General features: G+C 31.7%; 2 protein-coding genes across 2 annotated transcripts; one reads left to right on the forward strand and one right to left on the reverse strand.

The window, feature by feature from the left end:
* Positions 1-1,683: 1,683 nt before the first annotated feature.
* Positions 1,684-5,523, reverse strand: LOC114417414 (derlin-1.1-like). Its single transcript, XM_028382614.1, has 7 exons — positions 5,390-5,523; positions 4,840-4,975; positions 4,258-4,331; positions 4,006-4,099; positions 3,403-3,531; positions 2,578-2,738; positions 1,684-2,114 (listed from the first exon to the last, which is right to left on the reverse strand). The coding sequence occupies exons 1-7, from the start codon at positions 5,404-5,406 to the stop codon at positions 1,880-1,882; spliced, it is 846 nt and encodes a 281-aa protein (XP_028238415.1). The 5' UTR covers positions 5,407-5,523; the 3' UTR covers positions 1,684-1,879.
* A 1,629-nt stretch (positions 5,524-7,152) lies between these two features.
* Positions 7,153-11,298, forward strand: LOC114417415 (cell number regulator 6-like). Its single transcript, XM_028382615.1, has 5 exons — positions 7,153-7,311; positions 7,441-7,548; positions 8,828-8,942; positions 9,244-9,512; positions 10,864-11,298. Exons 2-5 carry the CDS (start codon positions 7,444-7,446, stop codon positions 11,092-11,094), a joined length of 720 nt encoding a protein of 239 aa, XP_028238416.1. The 5' UTR covers positions 7,153-7,311; positions 7,441-7,443; the 3' UTR covers positions 11,095-11,298.
* The last annotated feature ends 10,218 nt before the right edge of the window (positions 11,299-21,516 follow it).

A 21,516-nucleotide genomic window follows, 5' to 3' on the forward strand; every position in this document is an offset into this window, starting at 1 on the left:
GTCTTCAAATTTACTGAGTCAGAATGTTAATATCTTTCGCAGTGCGTGACTTTAAGCAAATTTTGCACACAATGAGAATTCATGCTAAATTAGTGTCTTGACTTTTATAATTACCAGTTAATTTAGCTTCTGAAATTGACATCACTAGTTGATATGGCCATTAACATTACTAAATTAGTTAACCAGTCCTTGAAGTTGTTAAGTATTACAAAAATTAGTTCTTAAATTTGACAATCTTTTGGCCTTCATTCGATTTCTTTGGCAGAAGGGACCAAATTAATTGATATTTGATACACGTGCGATAAAATAAGTGATTAAATTGATTGATTCATAAAGTGATACACAATTAAGTTAGAAATGATAATTTCTGATAATTGTTGTTGAAAATCATATTCAAATGTTCTGTATTTATTGTATATTGGATCTATAAGCAAAGTCATATCTGACGTAGAGGAACAAAATCCCCTCAAATGTTCTGTAATTAGTTGTATCTATTGCAATAAGTCTATCAATCTCTGTCTCATACATGGGATCCAGCAGCTCTATGCCTCTCCTTTCCCTCTTTTAAACAATTGTTAAAGTAATTAATCAAATGAATAGGCGTTTAACATAATAGCCTAAAATAACATAATTTTTCTTGGGATAAAATAACACATAATTGTTTTTTCTTAAATTGAAACTTCTTTTTGCATAATTTCAAAAACTAAAATAACTAGTGATTGTAATTTTAAAAACTAATTGAATGATTTACTCAAAATATTTGTGTTTGAATTTTATTAGTATCATTTTTGTCGAGGGACCTCTGCAAGATTTTTCACAAGTGGTGGCTCTTACAAAAAGTTATTGTAGAGTAAATTTATTTGTAAAATAGATCTATTTTCAAAGATTTTCTATAGATAAATTCAAACTAAATTATAAAAAAAATACAAATCAAAGTAACTTTCATTAGTTTGAAAATTTAAATTTATCATATTTGTTATTTAATTTGTAATTTTTAGTACTTAATATTTAACACAAACTTTCTAATTTCAAAAAGGGTGGCACAGAATAGACCCTAACTTTGATGAATAAATCTTAAATCAAGAAAAAATATATAAAAAAAATAATTGTAACGACTAGTTCTAGAAGAAGGATCTTGGTATCATTCTCTTCTTCTTGGTGGGATCTACCTTTGGTCAACTTAGCTTCTTCGTCTTCCTTGTGTGATTTTTCAATTGGCAGGGAGGAAAATAACGTAAAACTAAATAAAAGAAAATTGTTAGAACTGGGCCAACAGACCCATCGAAACCCCATTTAGGTTGACCTTTATAGCTTATTCGGCAAAATTCCAATAAGATAATGATTTATTTTCCACAAGATAATGAATTTACATTGTTCTTGCTTGCACAAAGAACTTTCTACGATCAAATAAAAAAGGAAAAAAATCGGCAACTTTTTTATACTTTTTGAACGTTTCCCGTTAGTATCATACAAAATACAGTATATGTTAAGAAATGAAAAGTGAAAAGAACAAACATTTTTTTATTAACTTAAAAGTACTGTTTTTTTTTTTAACAACTACAATGAAATATATATATATATATATATAAAAGATGAATCACGCATATTAAAGTTTTCCTTAAACCTACCAATGAAATTATTAATTTTAACCGTCAATGATCAAAAGATATTTATACCAGTAAATTATTTTGAAAATGACCTAAAATGATCAACCATTTATGATGGTAACAACATCAACAATGATAATAAGATAAAGAGTGATAATGATGATACATGAGGCAGTGGAAAGAACCTCAACTTCTGTTAAACAATTCATTACATCATAACATTTTTGCGGTTTTGATGGCACAACATATATAGACAAATCATGTTACTGAACTCATCCATTTAAACGATAACTTTTTCCTTGGAAAGCAATTCCTTTACTTTGACTTTGCGGTTGAGGGGAGGAAGCAGAAGCATTTCCTTCATTTTGTTCTGCAGTGCTTTTTGTTGTTGCTTGTGTCCCACCAAGACGGTGGCTTCTTCCTTTGAATACTATTCCAGCTGATGGATTAGATTGCACTGGGGCATTTATTTGTGTACCCTCTCCCCAATATGCCACTATTTTGTGACTGATGTAGTACATAATTAAGGATTATAAGAATTCATCAATGTAAAATAAATAGACTATATATATGATATGTACCAAAAAGAGAACTTGGTATAGTAAATGATGTTCAATTTGATATCTTGCTCCCTCACTCTAGTTTTGGACATGCACTGAATCTATGGATTATAACTTATAACAATAGAGGACACTCATAAAACTATATGTTATGTCCTTGGTGAAGAGAAGATTAGATTTTACATTCTTGATTTTTATTTTTATTTTAGATTACAATACTTTGAATTAATTAGGAAATGTAAATCATGTGATCCTTGCAACAAAAAATGTGTTTTGAGTGATACACTTTCATGGATCAGAGTCTTAGCATCATGGTGTCATTTTGAAATGAAATTAATGTGACAACTGATAAAAATAACATCAATTTGATTTAATCATAGTGGCCATAGGAACGTGGTAAAAAAGGATACACCCAGAGAGGAGTCTTGAACTTGAACTTTCCTCCAGCAAGAGGGTGAAGCACTGTTAAGAAGTAGTATAGATGTCCTGCAATCATACCCACAATGTCTGGCTTTATAGGATTTCCAAATATTAAATCCAGAGCTAGCAAAGCCCATGGAAGATAAAAACCCTGCACAACAAAAAAGAAAGGTTAATAAAAGATTAACACTTCCATTTAGGAAGGGTTAAAGTATAATAATAGTAATAATTCTGATACAAAGTACTCATAATATGACTGACTTTACATACCACAGTCACTGAAATTTCATGAATATTATTAATATGTTAAAATTATTGATATAATTAATTGTAAGAGAACAAAAAGAAAAGTTACTTTATTTTACAGAACTTCTCTAAAATTGTGTTGAGAAAAAGAAAAACACACACAAAAGAAAAGTCGGGCAGACACTAGCTGACTCAGGGACAAATTATATTAACAATAAACTGAGTTGTTTGTTATTCTATCAATATCAAGCTAAACAAAAGGAAACATCCTTTAATAAAGCATACTCCTTATTGTCCTAAAATATGCACTGAAGTTGACAATGCAGAGTAAAATACAGAGCATAGGCTAATTAAAAATAAATTATAATTAATGGCATTCCTATGTTTGTTAATTGTATGTGGTTTTTCAAATATGTAATTTTTAACTTTACCTTAAAATTGTCTTATGTGTTCAACAACAGAAATAAGTTGGAAAACAAATATGCCAGTATCCTGAAGTATCAATTTTCTGATGATATTGTCAAAATAAAGAAGATACATTAGCAAAGAAAATTCATTGGATTTTATACCTTCAATGATACAACACCATAAATGTTAATTCGTGCATTTGGAAACTCGCGGCTCCAAACATAGACGATCATGAAAACTAAGGAAATTCCCATGAATGGATACCAAAAAAATGGCACAGCTGCAATCACCTTAGAGGAGGATAAAAATGTCAGTCCCTAAATATGTTTTTGGTTTTTTTGAAACACCCTAAATATGTTTAACTGGTAGTAAACTATTCTAATTAATGTTGTTCATTAATAAACTTCCCAAAATTAATGTCAATTTATGCTTGATTCTAGTTTTTTTTTTCTTTTAGTACATTTGCACTTAATTGTTTAATTAAACTATATTATAAATTATTCCTGAAGAAATGAGCCTAAATAACATCCCAAGTCAGTTCTATTAGAAATGAAATAAGAGTCTTTATAAGGTAAAATTAGCTTTTCTAAAACAATTATTTTAACTTCAAATAAGTTAAAATTATTGAAAAAGTATATTTCATTTTTTTATATATATATTTTTCTTTTATAAAGATGTTATCCAACCAGACTAAGCATATTTCATTTCTTCAACCGAAAGTCAACAGATGAAAAGTTATATAAACAGTAACTCTTCACACATACCAGAAGTGAGAATGCACCAAAAATGAACATCCAAACATAATCTGCAGTTCTCTTGTCAAAGGGCCCTCTTTCCAATGAAACACCATATTTTGCTCTACGAAGTTCAAAATTCAAACAATTATAAACAACAGGGAAAATTGAAACTATCTTATAATAAGAGTGATTAAAGAGGATATAGCATGGCTGTGATCATTATTTCTCAAAGGGAAAAGCAGAATTAATTAGATGTAAGTTTTTTCAGGAGTTGTTTACATCATTATCAGACGGACTGCAAATGGTAATGAAAATGAGCCAAGAAAGAAGAAATTTGTGATAAGCCTCCAAACCTACAACAAATATAAACAAACATAATAAAGAAATTTGGAGAAAAAAAATTAAACAAACATGATAAATAAATTTGTTGAGAATTAATCCAAATTGACTCTTGTTCTTCTTTATTTGACCAAACTACTGTGTACTTAAAACTAAAAAAATCCAACCAAGGAAGTAAAACTAATATGATGAATCAAACTCCCCCTTTAAATTAAAATTAACTTAACACACCTCAATTTTTCCTAAGTTTCCTTTAACTTCTAATTCGTGAGTTCAGATCGATGCACAAATTAATTTTATGTTATATAGGAGAAGTTTAATACATTTGACCTCTTCAATTTCTTTTATTTTTTATCTTTTGTGATTGATGAGAATGAGAAACTTATATTACTTGTCTAGAATGACTCTAAAATGATATTGATTAATTAATGCATAAGTATTTATATATGGCTTTTTTCTTTGTCAGAATAAACATATATATAGCTATGGATCATAATTCAGAGCTGTTTTTGGATTACAAACTTGAAGGCTTTTAAACACTGGGCCATAATCAAGTGATATGTTCCTTGCATCATAGAGTTGCAGATAATATGCAGAAGTGGTCATCAAACAGGCCACTCCATAGGTCTTGCTCACAGGTGGTAGAGACCTGTAGTATCTGAAACAGCAGAGAGAAATTTTAATCATTTGTCTAGGAAAACTTGTAGAAATTAATTTACTCATTTGATACCAATATTACTATATTAGTATTATAATCTAGAACTGAGCTCAAATTTCTTGCAAATGTAATATTTTTATTAGTTACAGCCACATAACCATCATAGATAAAAAATAAAATCACTATACATATATGGGAAAGAAAATATATGCATAATTAAGATGATTATGATGAAATTTTTAGAATCTGAATAACAAATCAATAAAAAAAAGGCATATAGTAGTCGAATATGTATATTATAAGCATAAAAGGAAATTCTATATGTAAGTTATATGATCAATTGCAAATTTAAAATTTTCAAGTTTGTGTATTAGGAGAAAGAGAAATTGAAAGAGGGAGGGAGAGAGATAGTACTCTGCTGGTGTAGACATGTTGAAAGAAAAGGGTGATAGCAGTGCATGCAAGAGTTGAACTTCTTCAAGCAGAATAAAGGAAGTTGTATTTAAATAGTAGTATTTTGGAAATTCCAAAGAGTAGAGTCAAGAGTGGGCATTATAAAACGCGTTAGCGAAACAAGAGATTTTGGAAGTATTGAGTATTGACTATTCATTGTTCAAAGTCTATCATCAAATGCAGAATTGACTTATTGACTTTGTCATCTTCTTATAGTCTTTTAATTTCCATTCCACCACTCACCATCGTTTAGTTCCGAGAAATTTTCTTATGCATTTATGTAGATATATATACTTTCCTATTTTTCATACAGTTCTTTTGAGGCGTATCTTACAATTTAGACTCATATATAGATTTTTTTCCTTTTAAGGAATAATAATAATAATAGACTAAAATATTTTTTTATCATTAATAAATATCCAAATTTTATAATTGTTTTTTATAAAAAAAATTTACATCAAATCTCTGATAAAATAACAAATTTATTTTTAATCTTTGACACTTTTTTTAGTCTTCAATATATTAGTAAATTTAAAGAGACAAACAACAAATGAAATTTTTTTATCGGAGATCAAACATAAAATTCACTAGTTTATCAGAAATTCAATGCAAATTTTTTTTTATTAAGAAATAAATATACAATTTACTAATTTAATTGATTTTGAGAGATGAGTTTATTCCTTAACAATTGAGCACAAAAATTTAAATAAAGGAAATTTTAATTTTTATAATTTTAGAATTCAATTTCATCCCTTAATTTTTCAAAAATGATACAAGTTGGAGTGAACATTAAGATAACTCTTAGAACATCTGAACAATGAATCATCTACTCTTTTAATAGTATTCCATTCGTTGAACGATCTAAGTCTAATTCTAGAATTTCTTTTGTAATATTTGTTTTTATAAGATGGCATAAGGCAGTGAGGTGTACTCTAATTAACCTTTTCTTGGTGTATTTGCCTTGAAAAGCAAGTCAAGGAAAACTTGCAGTTGAGCCTGAAAATGCTTGGGGTAAATAATACTTGTAACCTTGTATCTCCTTTTTGACAAAGTTTTAAACATCATCCTTCACATAAGACAATACTACATCTCCAAAGATTTGTGAATTTTTTTTTTAATCACAGTTTAACTTCCCTTTTCTTGTTTTTCTATACCTAACATGATTGAGTATCAAAATTAAGAACAAAAAACAGTAACAACAAAATATTTTTATTTAATTTTTACATCTAACATTTCCCTCTAAAAAAAATTAAATTTTATAAATAAATATAATAAATAAATTCAAAATAGTCAATAAATGAATGCTTGAATTCATATACTACTCAATGATGAAACAATTACTGATAAAAAAAGGAATGAAATAATGAAAGGCCATTATTCTTCCTCTTAAAAAAATAAAAAAATGTTTTTTTTTATAAAGTATGCCATAAAAGTCCACTATGTATTTAGATACTAATAATTAATACTACTACTCCAAACTGAAATATAAACACACTAATTACGAAAGTTAATTAATCAATTTAATCGTAAGAATTTTAATTAAAAAGTATTTTTCTCTCAACTTTCTCTATATTAAGAATAAGAAAGAATTATTAAAACTAGCACTCAATTAAATTATTTTAGAGATAATAATATTAAATAAAGTAAAATTAATATTTTAAAAAAAAATCTTGTATTTAAGATTTGAGGAAATACATAACATAACTTGAAAGAGGTTGAACACACCTGACACCACATTGATAGGAGTAGTGACGAGTTGAGTTCTGATTTTCCGTTCCCGCGACGCTCAACGCACAACTTAAAATAAACAAAATACTAAATAACATAACATAATAACATACACCTCTTTGTTCAATTAATTTTGGTGTTCGTTTCTCACCAAGGTTATTTTCCTCATTTCTCCCAATCTATTTCCTTAGATCTTAAAACTGTTTTCTATTGGCATTTTCCTCTGATTCGTCGTTCTTTGTGGGTTTGTTTGATTTTTGATTTTGTATTTTGTGAGAGATTAGATCATGGAGGAAAGGAAACAATCGCGTTACGTGAAGCTGACTAAGGACAATGTTTCTTTGGAAGATATCACGCCTGGTGAACTCAATCAGCCAATTGAGGTTCCTCAGGTTTCGATTCCATTCATACCCATCTTGCCTTTTTTTTTTTTTTAATTGAATTTTCGTTCATTAATGGTGATTTTTATTTGGATGCTGGATTCATTCATACCCATCTTGCTTTTCTTTTTTTCTTTAATTTCATTGATGAATGGTGATTTTTTTTCTCTGATTTCTAGAATAGCCAACGTCATGGTTTTTTAAATAGTGGTCACGGTCGTGGTTTCGTCAAATTCTTTGACATTGGAAGAGATTGCAGATAGATGTGGCTAATGATGTGGCCTCGTATAGTCCAAAAACCTTGACGTCGCAGCCGAAATATGGTTGCAGACTATTTTCTTTGGATGCTGGGTTGTTTGTTTGTTTTCTTTAATAGTGTCCTTAGTCAGCCGAAAATGTTGGGTTGTTTTAAATTGCGATCATGGTCCCGGTTTTGTCGCGATACTCAGTTTTGTTGGAAATTGTAGACAAATGTGGATCGATGTAGTCGCAATTGTGGTCTCAGAGACCCCAGAAACCTTGATATTGCTGCCGAAATTGTGGTAGCAAACTGTTTTCTAACATCTCCCAATGGAGATGATATTCATGAGGAAACCTTGTTGAAGGGTTTTAGGTGCAATCTGGATGTATGTAGTTTTTTACTTGTTCATGAATTCTAGTCGTGTAAGTGAAGAAAGTGACAGTGGCGTCCAATGTTTGTGCTTGCATTTGTTGAGATGGAGACATAGAATGTGAATTTGGGTGGCAAGATCGGGTTGAAGATTGCTTGGTTGAAACTTGAAAATGTGTTATAATGAGTTAACATTCTTCACCTATATTGTTGCAATGTTATGTGTGTTAGTTCATTAAATGTCTGTAACAAGGTGGAAATGTGAAGTCTGAAGTAAATTGTGATACAGTTTGCCTTGATTATATCTAAAATTGGAACTGTTGTCAGTTTGAAGTTCTAATACTTTATAATAGTACTTTACAGGAATTAGTTGTAGTATTTTCATTTTGTCATAAAAAAATTCAATGGGAATAGTTCTTGATTTGAGCAAGAAAGAATTCAGTAACGAAACAGCTAAGCCTTGTATCACATGGTGAGGTTGGTCTCAATCTCAAGCCTAGGGGGAAAGGGTTGTATTTGGAAGTTAGCAGCCAATGTGCAACCTTGTCAAATCTTTTGTAACATTGCAAGAGAAAACAAAATTAAAATTTGAATAGATTTTGCGTGTGCTTTGTTTGGTGAGTTTTAATACTGTATAAGTTAGTAGACAGCTATTTGCTTACGGTTTTTAATTCTTTGCAGTTGGCTGTTCACAAGTGCATGGAATGTGGGCAGCCATTACCTGAAAGCTATACACCTCCTGCTGATGAACCTTGGATGACTGGGATCTTTGGATGCACTGGAGATCGGGAAAATTGTAAGTTAATGCATGACCAAGCTGTCAAATTTTGCTAGAGTCAGGGTGTTATCTGTTATCTATATTGGACAAACCAAATTGTCTTGAGAGTGAGACTAAAAATAATCTAATGTCATATGATTCCTTTGACCGTTAATCCTTACCATGAAAATTTCCATATTTAATATGTTAAATTATGGGTGAACTTGCTGAGCACTAGAATATGAAGGAATTATTTAAATGACTATATTAGAAGTATTCTCAGTTGAAATGATTAAGCAGAAAATTGCTTGGTTTTTATACGATTTCAACTTAATGGCAGGCTTGACAGGACTGTTTTGTCCTTGTGTTTTATTTGGGCGCAATGTAGAAACCTTGCATGAAGAAACTCCTTGGACTGGACCATGCGTTTGTCATGCCATTTTTGTTGAGGGTGGCATTGCTCTGGCAACTGCAACTGCAATCTTTAATGGTTTCATTGACCCAGGGACATCATTTCTCATTTTTGAGGGCTTATTTTTTACTTGGTGGATGTGTGGCATTTATACTGGTCAGGTTCGACAAAACTTACAGAAGAAGTATCACTTGCAGGTATGTGTTGAATATCTTTTCCACTTGGACTAGTAAACTTTAAGGATGGAATAGTATATATATGTGTGTGTGCGCGCGCGCGGATCAAATACTCATCTGCTGAGAAATAATGCTTCTTCTTATTGCAAATGTGTAATGTAGATTTCATTATATGTTAAAAAAAAATCTCCTTTGTGTAGGAATCTGTATATATCAAATACTCATCTGACATAGTAACTAGTAAGACCTTTTTGACTGGAACCGTACATGCATATTTTGAACAACTTTGAATGAAATAGATATGAAGATATACTTGATGGTCTGTAATCTAACAATGAAAACCTGATAAATGAATGTATGGACATGATTCTAGTGTTATTCTTGGTGAATTGAAACACGAACTTTCAGCAAGTCTGGCATCAAATGTCAACAGTTTTAAACCAACCATGTAGTTTGAGAAATGATGTTTTCTTACAAGATAAATTTTTAGTGATTGAAAAACTACTAGTCTGGTAACGAGAATAAAAGAACTCTAGAATGCTGTCCTCATTATTAGGAAAGGACCTTTAGCCGGAAATTGAAGCAATAATACACAATAAATATTCTGTTAAAACTTATCAAATTTACTTAAACTTTGTTGTTGCCATCTCTTTTCCAATACCTATACAGAGGAGAGGGAAAAAAATAGCTAATGCTATCAATGTTTCAATGTAGTAAAAGGAAAGGCACCCTTAAAATGCCAAGTGGCTTAATGACTTGGGGCGAAAGTGCATGCTAAGCATTTCAGTACAAAAAGACATCAGTTTCCTAAAAAAAACATGGCATTAGTATTAGAAAAAGAAAATAGAAATATATTTGACTATTTTTCATTGTTTTTTCATAAAATTTACTACTTAAACATTTCATTCGTATTATAAATAAAAGATTATGATATTCAATTTATGAAATCCTAAGCTGCTTGCTGGCTGCTGCTGCTAAAAGTCGGAAAAACCAAAAACTGTTATTCTTTTAACATTCAGGCCATGTTACTTTCTTTAGTGTCTCATTCACTAAGTTAGATGACTGGGTTTTCCAGTTTGACTAATACTGATGAGATGTTAGAGATGTGCCTTGCCTTAGCCAGAGGCACGCACACACCTTGCCTTGCTTTGGTGCCTTTGTGTACATTGCACTGTTTTGCATCTCATTTTTTCCTCTAAATCTCATTAAGCTGGCACAATAAAAGAAGCATTTTTTTCTCCAAAGCAAGTCAAACCAAACACACAAGTAACATTTCAATTTTCTTTTTCTCCTTTAGCTTTTATGGTTTTCCCAGCACATAAACCTTGTTTTGCTGTTAAGATTTTCTCACTCAATCTTTTGATGACTGCAGAACTCACCATGTGATCCATGTTGTGTGCACTGCTGCATGCACTGGTGTGCCTTGTGTCAAGAGCACAGGGAGATGAAAGGAAGGCTTTCTGACAGTATTTTCTCTGAGACAACCATTGTAAATGCTCCTCCCGTTCAAGAGATGAAGTCTACTGATGACAAGGAACATCCTGAAACCTCTTCTTCTGCTAATAGCAATGAGCATACTGGTTTGGAATTGCAGGTTGTATAGGGCATTACCCTTGTTAATATCGAAAAGAATTTTCGAATTTTGCTTGTTAGAGAATAATTTTCTTCGACCTCTGAGTTGAGTTCCTTGTGTTACATTGGACATGTAGGTCACACATAGAAAACACTTCTGCTTTCAAGTGCCAACTTAAATTGAATTCATATATATATATATATATATATATATATATATATATATATATATATATATATATATATATATATATATATATTTTTAGAATATCATTGACTTCTTCAATTCGCTGAATCCATCTATCTTTTACTTTTTTGGTATTTTTATTTAGCTTTAAAATGAGCATGTAAATTTATTTATTAAGTTTTTCAACATAAATTTATTGAAAGATGATGCTCTATTCACAAATCCAACGACTTTTGCCTCCTTTTCCTGCGGAATGCATGTAAACATTAGGGCCGTAAATGACAATCCATTGTGAAGCAAATGGAATAAAATTATGCTTAGACTATATTTTAAAGAGTTTAATTGTTATGCATTATCAATGTATTTTTTTATATTATCAATTAATTAGGAATCATTATAAATATAAATTTTAAAATATAATGATTATATAAGTTAACAAATTTATTATACATCATGATTTGATATTAGATAATAATGTATAACTCCTTTATATTACTAATGCGTAATTTTTTTTTCAATTAGTTTTAGCTGTCAGAAATCAATGATGTGTCTAATGGTTGTTAATGTCAGCAAATGACGTCAACAAAAAGATGTGTCACATTAGCAAAAAAAAATGTCATGTTGGCAAAAATGTCTAATTATTATTGGACTAAAAACAATAAGAATTTAGAAGGACTAAAATAAAAGTGACATATTTACAAGAAAAAAAAAAGTATCAATGGGAATTGGATATAGCAAAAGGAGTTGGTCTCCACAACGTGATAAACAATATTTGAATCTCACTGAGAGAGGTGATCACATTTAGTGTCAGATCGTGTCACAAACATGATTACCTCTTTTATGTAAGATAAGTTATAGAATCTATTTTAAATTTTTAAGAATTCTATCATAAAAACTTGTTTGAGTTTAAATCTTATATGGTAGTGTAGGATTAGGACCTACTAAAAAAACTCAAACATATAATAATGTAAGATCAAACAAATTATTTTACTTCTCAATACCAACTAAAAAAATATAATGATGTAAGATCAATGGTAGAACCTATTTTAAGTTTTTAAGACTTCTATCATAAAAACTTGTTTGAGTTTAAATCTTATATGGTAATGTAGGATTAGGACCTACTAATAATAAGATAAGAACCCATGGTTGGGTTCCCTTTGATTTTCCTATAATCATAGGACTACCAAGGGTCAACTTTGAGTCGTTATCCTTTTACCATAGTTTTAGATGTGCACATTGAGCATGTATATCCAAGAGCCAATCAATGCCACAATGCATTTTTTTGTTTTGTTTTGTAAATGATGTGATTCTAATTCTAGGATCAAGTTTAGCAAGAGGTGCAAAAACTCCAGCTTAGAGTTATTTAAAACTTTGAGGAGAACGTATTTTGCCTCATCCAAAAAACTAGACAAATAAAGAGAGATGTGAATCATAGGATTTAAGCTTAAAATAAAAGCATCCTCTCAAGCTTACAAGATAATTTCATTGAATAGCTATAAAACCTGAGATGTTATGAAAATGAATGTTACCTAACGCAATGGTACCCCAGTGAGGCACTAATTTGACTGGTGATAGCAGGTTTTCCAACTTGTAATTTTGCAAAGAAGTTCTGAAAATGTTTTAGTTGATCAGGACTTGAAAGTTATATATACATATATTAACAAATAGATTCCTTTATTATAATATTACAGTATCATTCATGTTTGTTGTGTGGAAATTGTGGTATTCTTACTCAAATACTGACATAATGATCAAGAGTGGAAGCAAGATTAGAGATGGATTAAAACACTGAAACTTTGTTCATATTGGTTAGACCTAAGACTCAAGATCATGGTATCTTCAGCTTCAATTCATTTAAAGCAAAAAAATATATATAAAAAAATACTAAACCAGTATCTGCCGTGGTGCTGAATTACAAGCGCACACAATATATCCTCTCATTTCCTGGATTCATTCTTTCTCTTGCACAAATTTTTTATCCATTTGACACAACTTGAGGCAGATGCTTTAAAGGACTTTGTAGAAACCACTCTTAAAACTTGAGTTCTTCTTGTTGTCGGTGTCTATGAGATCTTGTGTCATCATCTTCAATGGCATGGCCGTGGAAAGAAACAGAGCTTAGATTCTCTGTTTTTAATTCTCCAACGAGGAAGCTCCGATTCGAAAATTGCCTCCGCTAGGGTTCTGCAGTTCATCGCCGTGGACGCGGATGCGAAGATTTCAATCGCCGAGAAGCAAGGCGTGGTGGCCGAGTTGCTGAAATCGGCCGCACCAGAGAAAGATCCGGTGCTGATCGAGGCCGCGCTGGCAAGCCTAGTGGAGATTTCGGTGCCGAAGCGGAACAAACTGAAGCTGGTGAACCTCGGAGCGGTGAAGGCGATGAAGAGGCTGTTGAAGGAGGCGAATTTGGGCGCGGCGGCGGTGGAGAAGGTGCTGAAAGAGAATGAGAATGGAAGAGTGGACGACAATGAGAATGGAAAACTGAGGGTAGAAGAAAATTTTATTGATTTAGGGTTGTCCAAGTTAGTCCAATTAAAATGTGCCACGTCAGCGACAGAAAGTGGGAAAACAATGTTTTCAAAGACAGTAAAAAAAAAAAACAATGTCGTAAAGTATTTTTAAAGTAGTTTTTGAGAAAACCGCCTTTAAAACGTTACAATTATTTATAAAAATGTCACCGCTTTACTTATTACATTGGTCTTTGTATAACCGTCGTAAAAACAATATCGTAAAAGGTCTTTTTTCCTAGTAGTGACCACCAGTATCCTCCTACTCGTGATCTAGCAAGTGATTTAGAATTCCTTTGCTTTGTTATTGACATCTATTCCTCTGCATTGACATTATTATCATAGGTGAAGAATGCATTCAGTTAAAATAAATTTCCCAATTAGAATTATTATGCAATTTATCAGCCACCACCTATATAAAGCGTAGCATGACTAATCATCACTTTGATTATGACTTGATAAAAATATGTCAAAACTTTCTCCACATCAGATTGAAGAGCATGCCTAAGAAGTAAAAGAGCCATTAACTGCAAATTTAGACAATGTCTCTAATAAAACATAAATTTAAAGTCCCTAAAGTGTAGAGTCCCTTCTTATAATAATATATCTTTCAATGATGTTGCCCATTATATTAGCAAATGGAGTCCCTTTTCAGTGATGTTGCTAATTATAACTTGGCTTTTTAAGAAGTCATAATTTCTAACAAAAGGAGGGCTATGTTTTAGCTGAGGAGATGCATATAAGAATGATTTGGCCACCATCTTGTGTGCTTGTCCACACAAACTAAGAACATGAATTAATTACCAGAAAAAAATAATTGAGAGAGACATAATGTTAAAAAAAAAAGGATCAGTTCCACCATCAATACCAAGAAAAATAACTCAACCGGCTATAAGAGCAAGGGGTCATTAATTACCAAAAAAAGAATATATAGAGACATAACTATCAGAAAACTCAGGAGAAGAGATGCAAGTTACACCTAATTGATGTGGCCACGCATCATAGATCTCAAAAAGGAGAGGTGTACAAACAAAGTACCTCGTTGTATTAGATTGAATTTGATAAAAGATACATTGACAGTGGGTAAGTGCTCTATATAGAGAGAGCTTATTAACAAGCTAATATTACTCTTAACAATATAATGTTAAAAAAGAAAAGGCATCAGTTCAACATTGTCGACAAAACAAATTGCTTTCAATTACATTTTGTTCACCAAAGACCATTCATGTTACACTTCCTTAATCAAATTCCTCTGCATTAACATTGCAATCATGGGTGAATAATGCTTTAATTGACATAGAAAAGATGAGATAAGATGGATGAGTGGGCATATCCAATGAAGGATTGGATGACATAGAAGAAAAAAAATATAAGATGAAGAGCAAATGCACACAGGATAAATATGGAGTGAAAAACTCACTAAAGACATTGTCAATCTGCTGCAATACGTCGAGAGCCATCAATGTTTTGGTCTCCCGCTTTTGTATATTTTGTTTCTCAAGGGCGTCATAGAATATGTAATTGGTAAAGTGCAATAAGAAAATTGAGACTTTCATGCAATGGCACTAACGAATATATCTTTTCATTCTCATTAAATTGAAATTTTCTGGCTCACCGCAACGCAACTCCAACCTCAATTTAAAATCATCTTTCAAAAAAAAAAATCATGACCCAAAACTAATAAACAAAACATGTTAGCAATCCTAAACTTGAAAAAAGAAAAGGAACCACATCTTCCTGCGAGGAAACATAAAGAGACCAATTCAACCTCCTAGCAAGATCATGACAAATTGGTAGAAAAGCACAAGAAATATGACAGTGACAGTGACAACCTTGGCTACTGATAAGATCCTCATGGTGATTTCATTCTTTAAAAGAGACTCCACATATGAGTAAGAGAGTGACACAAAGGGATGAAAGGAAAAATATGGTGGTGAAGGTTATGAAAAGGTTATACTCATCTGGTTCAGCAGCTAATGACATTAGCGTCCCACTTGCTTATTGAGCACCACTGAGAGGGTTCATTAACACCTTAAATTCTTGTATGATTTTTTTTTTTATACAAAGAATTTATTTAATAAGAATGTTATAGGATGAAGCACAAGCAATGCTCATCCAATAATCTAAATTGCTCATCAAAGCATTCTTATGTGTAACAAGAATCCATGTGAACAAATACAAGACATATTCAAAACCGTTAACAATTGGGCCTTGCAATACCATGCCAATTTGGTAGGAAGGCACCATAATGATAGTCGTCGTGGCTATTGGCAAAATTCTTATTGTGATTTAATTTTTTAAATGGACTTCACTTATAAGTAAGAGAGTCACAAAAGAGGATCCAAAGAAGAGTTAGTGTTAATATTTAAGAAAAATTTATAATCATCTCGTCGACCAACTAATTATATTGGTTTAATTGGACATAAGTCTTTTGAGAAGTATAGCAACTAAGAAATTTGAAAGGCCCAAAAGCTTGAATCATACCACCTGGAGGGTTCATTACCAACGTTATAATATAAGCATGGTTAAAATCTGAGTCTGGTGGCGACAATGATTTCAACCATGACTAAAGAAGTTGGTAATAACCCTCCTCCAAGTGGTGTGATTCAAGTTTTGTGCCTTCCAAAATTCTAAGTTGCCACATATAGTCAAATGAAATCTCCAAAGACTTATGTTCAGGAAAATCGATCAGTATTATTAGCTGGTTGATCAGATGAATACAAACTTTTGTTAAAGATGAACACCATCTCTTTCCTTGGATCCTCTTTTATGACTCTCTTACTTATAAGTGAAGTCCCTTTAAAAAATAAAATCACAATGAGAATCTTGTCAATAGCCACGACGATTATCATTATGGTGCCTTCCTACCAAATTGGCACGGTATTACAAGGTCCAATTGAGATAGAGATATTCACATATTTTATGGCTTGCATTTCTTGGACAAATATATTAGGTGCTTGGATGAGCATTACCTGTGCTTCATCCTATAACACTCTTATTCAATAAATTCTTTATATACACCCTTGCAGATAGAATCCAATACCTAATTAATGATAATGAGATAAACTTACAATTAGGACATACAAAATACAAATGAATATATGGAGCAGCTCACCTGTGCTTCTCAACAAATTATGGGATGCCCTGTATGGTCCTGGTCCATAGAGGTAACTTCAGTGTCAATAGTGATTTATTAATTTTCCTTCCGATTCTAAAATTGAACACGTGGTACATCTAATACAACAACAACAACAACAACAACAACAACAACAACGCCTTATCCCACTAGGTGGGGTCGGCTACATGGATCAACTTCCGCCATAATGTTCTATCAAGTACCATACTTCTATCCAAACCATTAATTTCGAGATCCTTTTTTATAACCTCTCTTATAGTCTTTTTGGGTCTTCCTCTGCCTCGAATTGTTTGTCTTCTCTCCATCTGGTCTACTCTCCTCACTACAGAGTCTACCGGTCTTCTCTCTACATGCCCAAACCACCTAAGTCTATTTTCCACCATCTTCTCTACAATAGGCGCTACTCCAACCCTCTCTCTAATAGCTTCGTTTCTAATTTTATCCTGTCGAGTCTTACCACACATCCACCGCAACATCCTCATCTCCGCTACACCGACTCTATTCTCATGTTGGCTCTTGACCGCCCAACATTCTGTACCGTACAAAATCGCCGGTCTTACCGCAGTCCGATAAAACTTTCCCTTTAGCTTGATCGGTACCTTTGCATCACATAACACCCCCGATGCTTTTCTCCATTTCATCCATCCTGCTTGAATGCGATGATTCACATCCCCTTCAATTTCCCCATCATCCTGTATTACAGACCCAAGATATTTAAACCGTGTGACTTGAGGGGTAATATGGTCTCCTATTTTCACCTCTGAGTTAGAAACCCTCATTCTTTTGTTGAACTTACATTCCATATACTCCGATTAGATGTACGTGGTACATCTAATAGTTTCTGACAAAATAATAATAAATTACCATATAACAGGTAATGTAATTAAGTGAAAATTACGAAACAGAATAGCATAGGATTTTATGGGGGAAAGGAGTATAGTTGGTGACATAGTGGTAATATGTTTTATCAAATCATAAATGGAATCATGTTGAATGAATTCAATTGACTGTCATTGTCTTTCTCTTATTTCATTGTCTGAACAAACAAAAGAAAACATGGGAATTGGGAAGGGAATAATTCTCCCTATTCCGATTCAAACTATTTTTTGTTCCCTCCTAACCGAGTGATAATGAGGAGTTACTTTTATTTTAAAAATTAAAAACTTCACATTTTCTACTTTAGCTTGCAAGATTGAGTAACTTAAAATAAAACGGTTGTACTTAAATTTTACAGTGTACCACTTATAAACCACAAAACTTTCCCATTTCTTTCCATCATTAATATCCAAACACATGAAGGTACTCTCTTCCATTCCCTCTTCGTTTTATTCCATTCTGTCTTAAACATTTGAGCATAACCACAACACCAAACCACAAAAAAATAAAATAAAGTGTTCTTGATACTTTACAAACAATGAACACAATGCCACATTAAAGACATTTAAGGTCTGAGTGATGCCACATTAAAGACATTTCAGGTTTACCAATCAAGAATAGAACGAAATGACTAATTAATATCAATACATTCTAATACAAAGGCTTCAGCTAAGCTATCAAACATGTTACTTCGTTCTATATAAAAACAAAATGGAAACAGTTAACATATATTTACTTGATTTCGTAATTTGTATTGCCATCTTATAGAAGGTTGTTATTTACAAGCATCAAGTACAGAAAAATTAGTCTTCAGTAGCAACCAAGGATGAAAGCAAAAGAATAAATTTATTTACCTACATAAAATATAAAAATCCACATGCATAATAGCCTCATACACAAGCAACCCAAAATAAACTCAATATGTATAGAGGAAGTCTTAAATTTCTTAACAAGGACTACAGGGAAAAGTACTGGTTTGCTTCATTATTTTCTATTTCTGAAAAACAAGTTCTTCCAACAAAAAAAGAAAAGACGAGAGAGAAAGAGAATAAAAAACCTACAAGTAAATCCAAGTTCATGACCACAATGAACGTCTGTCCTTCTGCACACCACGAAAGAAATTCAATTCAACCCTTAAAATGACTATTAGAACTTTTGGAAAAAGATAGGTAAAAGAGTGAGAATCTGGTAAACTGAAATACACAGAAAAGCAAAAGATAATAGGCAGAGAATGTTACTTTTCATTCTAATTAAAAATTATAAGATGAAATTTATCGTAAACATTACCAGAATATCTAAATTTTCAAATATAAGAGGGTAATTTGTCCAACTATGAAAGAAGACAATGCAATCCTTTGATGAGGTGGGAAGGCTAACATTCTTTAAACATGAACACGCACACCCCATGTATACTTACAGGTGACTGTTTGATGTAAAATAAATCAGCATACTAAGTCATGTAATAAATTAGGGAGCATTAGAATTTAGAAAATGTTGAAAAAACATAATTCCAATTTAGGAAAGAGTAACAAATTCAACAAGAATATTTGGTCAATGACTGATAATTTGTTCTGAAATCTGGCTAATTTGGTCCCCAATTGGAAATGTTTGGTCATGCTAATTTGATCCAACAAGATTTCTTAAAAATAATACATTAGGAGATATTGCCTTGGTGTACTTGACCATATATGTTATGCAGGATTAAAGAGATAAAAATAAAAAATAAAAAAAAACAAAAGACAGTAACCTGACACATCTTTGGAATGCTCCTCTAATTGTTTGATGAGTACTCAAGGATTCTCAGATACACTGCCATAAAGATTTTCAGGATTATTCCACCATGAAAACCAAGCAAATTAATCAGAGATTAGTAATAAGATAATGGAAAGACAAATGTAGATTGTACTCTACCAGAGGCTTTCCATTGACCAAAGATGCTATGCAATATTCCAACAAAAGAAAAGGGACGATCAGAATCACTTGCATTTGAGCCAAAACACGTTCTATGATTCCAGACCCTCATACTTCATGACCCTATGCCCGTTTATACCACAAAGTCAGTGTAGCTAAGAGTTTGTTGGCCTTAATTTCTTTTCTCTCTATTACTTATTCTCACTCCCTGACTTGTAGGATTATTTGGCACCTTTTATACTTCATGTGTAACCCTTCAATTTCAAATGTAATAATAGTTTATAGCAATAAAAAAATATAATAATAGTTATACTAATGATGCACGTCTTAAAAGGTGATTGCATAATGCATTAGAGAATGAAAACAAACTATTAAAAGAGAAAATAATTCAATGTATCATATATGAAATGATGTGTTGGATAAGTGGACCTATGAAATAAAATAGAATTAGAGAAATTATTGCATTAGAGAAAAAGTTGATATAGCACCCCTATTGTGAAAAATATGTGCGGAGAAGACTTGGTAATTAACCTCAATGAAAAGAGTAAATCAGGTGAAGGGTTGCTCAATTTATACGACCTAAGGGAGACTAAGAAAAAAATACTATATGTCAAACAATTAGAAGGATTTTTTCGGTTAATAATTTGTCTATTTAACTTACATATATGGTTTGATCAATTTAACTGACCCAATTAACAAAAAAAAAGTTTGTTATTATTGTTGTAACATGATAATCCTTAAATAATCTGTCCATTTTGTGTATCATAGTGATGTCTACTTTTCAGTGGAGTGGTTTTATTTTTGTTAATTATATATATTAAGATTAATTTGGTGATGAGTTAGACCTAAAATAAATTAAAAGATTTTTTTAAAATTTAAATAAGAGTTATATGTTGGATTTTTTTTCTAACATATGTTGTGGTCTTTTTGTTTTATAATAACAAACATTTTTTTAATAAATTAAAATTTAAGCTTTATTAGCATTCTCCTTAGTTCAGTTTCGATAATGATTATACACTTAAGGATGTGAGGAATGAGGATCATTTGTTGCCATGAACAAAACTAGAGCTAGCTAGTATGTGAACAAGGCACATCGAAGAAAAGGAAAACAATGGTCATCATGAGGCTTCTTCTTAAAAGAGCTGTTTATATATAGCATCAAATATTAGATTATCAAGCACTGGAAAAAAGAAAATTGAGTGACACTATCTGAACTATTTGGTTTTAGTAAAACCCTAAGAATAACAATTTGGTTCGGCAGAATTTTCCTGTGAATATAACATTAGCCTTTTTCCATCAGTTTCATCTTTTGAAAACGGAAGGGAACGTTTCAAATGTAATATTGTACGTCAACATCATAACTTCATGTAACAAGATTTCTATATGTGCATGCCCGTTTAATCAAAATTGTAGCACTATCGAACAAGCTGTTATCGTTAGAAAATATTGACCACCCTTGAATACGTGCAATGACATCTCATTTCAAATACATCATTGAGCAACACTACATGCAGATATAGTTGATGGTATTGGATCTTGTTTGGATAAGATGCACTCGAATGCTTTTCTCATTCTCCTGCAGTATGTGGAACCAACGAAAATTATTATTTAATCTTTTAACACAAAAGAGAGTAAATTAGACAAAAGAACTTAAAAAAAAACTAAATTTTCATAAATCAAACGCTATCTATATTATAGACCAGGAATACTTCCAACTAGAGCTGTCAAATGAGTCAACCGAGCTTGGCCCTACAGATCAAATATAAAAAATGAGCTGACTCAACCTAGCAATTTAAATCTTGCACTCCCATGAACAAGACTATAAAAATCGTAAGA

Source organism: Glycine soja, chromosome 6 (genome assembly GCF_004193775.1).
Source record: "Glycine soja cultivar W05 chromosome 6, ASM419377v2, whole genome shotgun sequence".
Taxonomy (NCBI): domain Eukaryota; kingdom Viridiplantae; phylum Streptophyta; class Magnoliopsida; order Fabales; family Fabaceae; genus Glycine; species Glycine soja.

What these genes read in the sequence shown, in the direction of transcription:
- LOC114417415 (XM_028382615.1), top strand. Translation starts at nt 7,444, where the DNA reads ATGGAGGAAAGGAAACAATCGCGTTACGTGAAGCTGACTAAGGACAAT. An exon ending in AGCCAATTGAGGTTCCTCAG is followed by an intron (nt 7,549 to 8,827) that starts GTTTCGATTCCA and finishes AATTCTTTGCAG; the next exon opens with TTGGCTGTTCACAAGTGCAT. An exon ending in AGAAGAAGTATCACTTGCAG is followed by an intron (nt 9,513 to 10,863) that starts GTATGTGTTGAA and finishes TGATGACTGCAG; the next exon opens with AACTCACCATGTGATCCATG.
- LOC114417414 (XM_028382614.1), bottom strand. An exon ending in ATGGTGTTGTATCATTGAAG is followed by an intron (nt 2,739 to 3,402) that starts GTATAAAATCCA and finishes TTTGTTGTGCAG; the next exon opens with GGTTTTTATCTTCCATGGGC. An exon ending in TTCAAGACTCCTCTCTGGGT is followed by an intron (nt 2,115 to 2,577) that starts GTATCCTTTTTT and finishes GTACTACATCAG; the next exon opens with TCACAAAATAGTGGCATATT.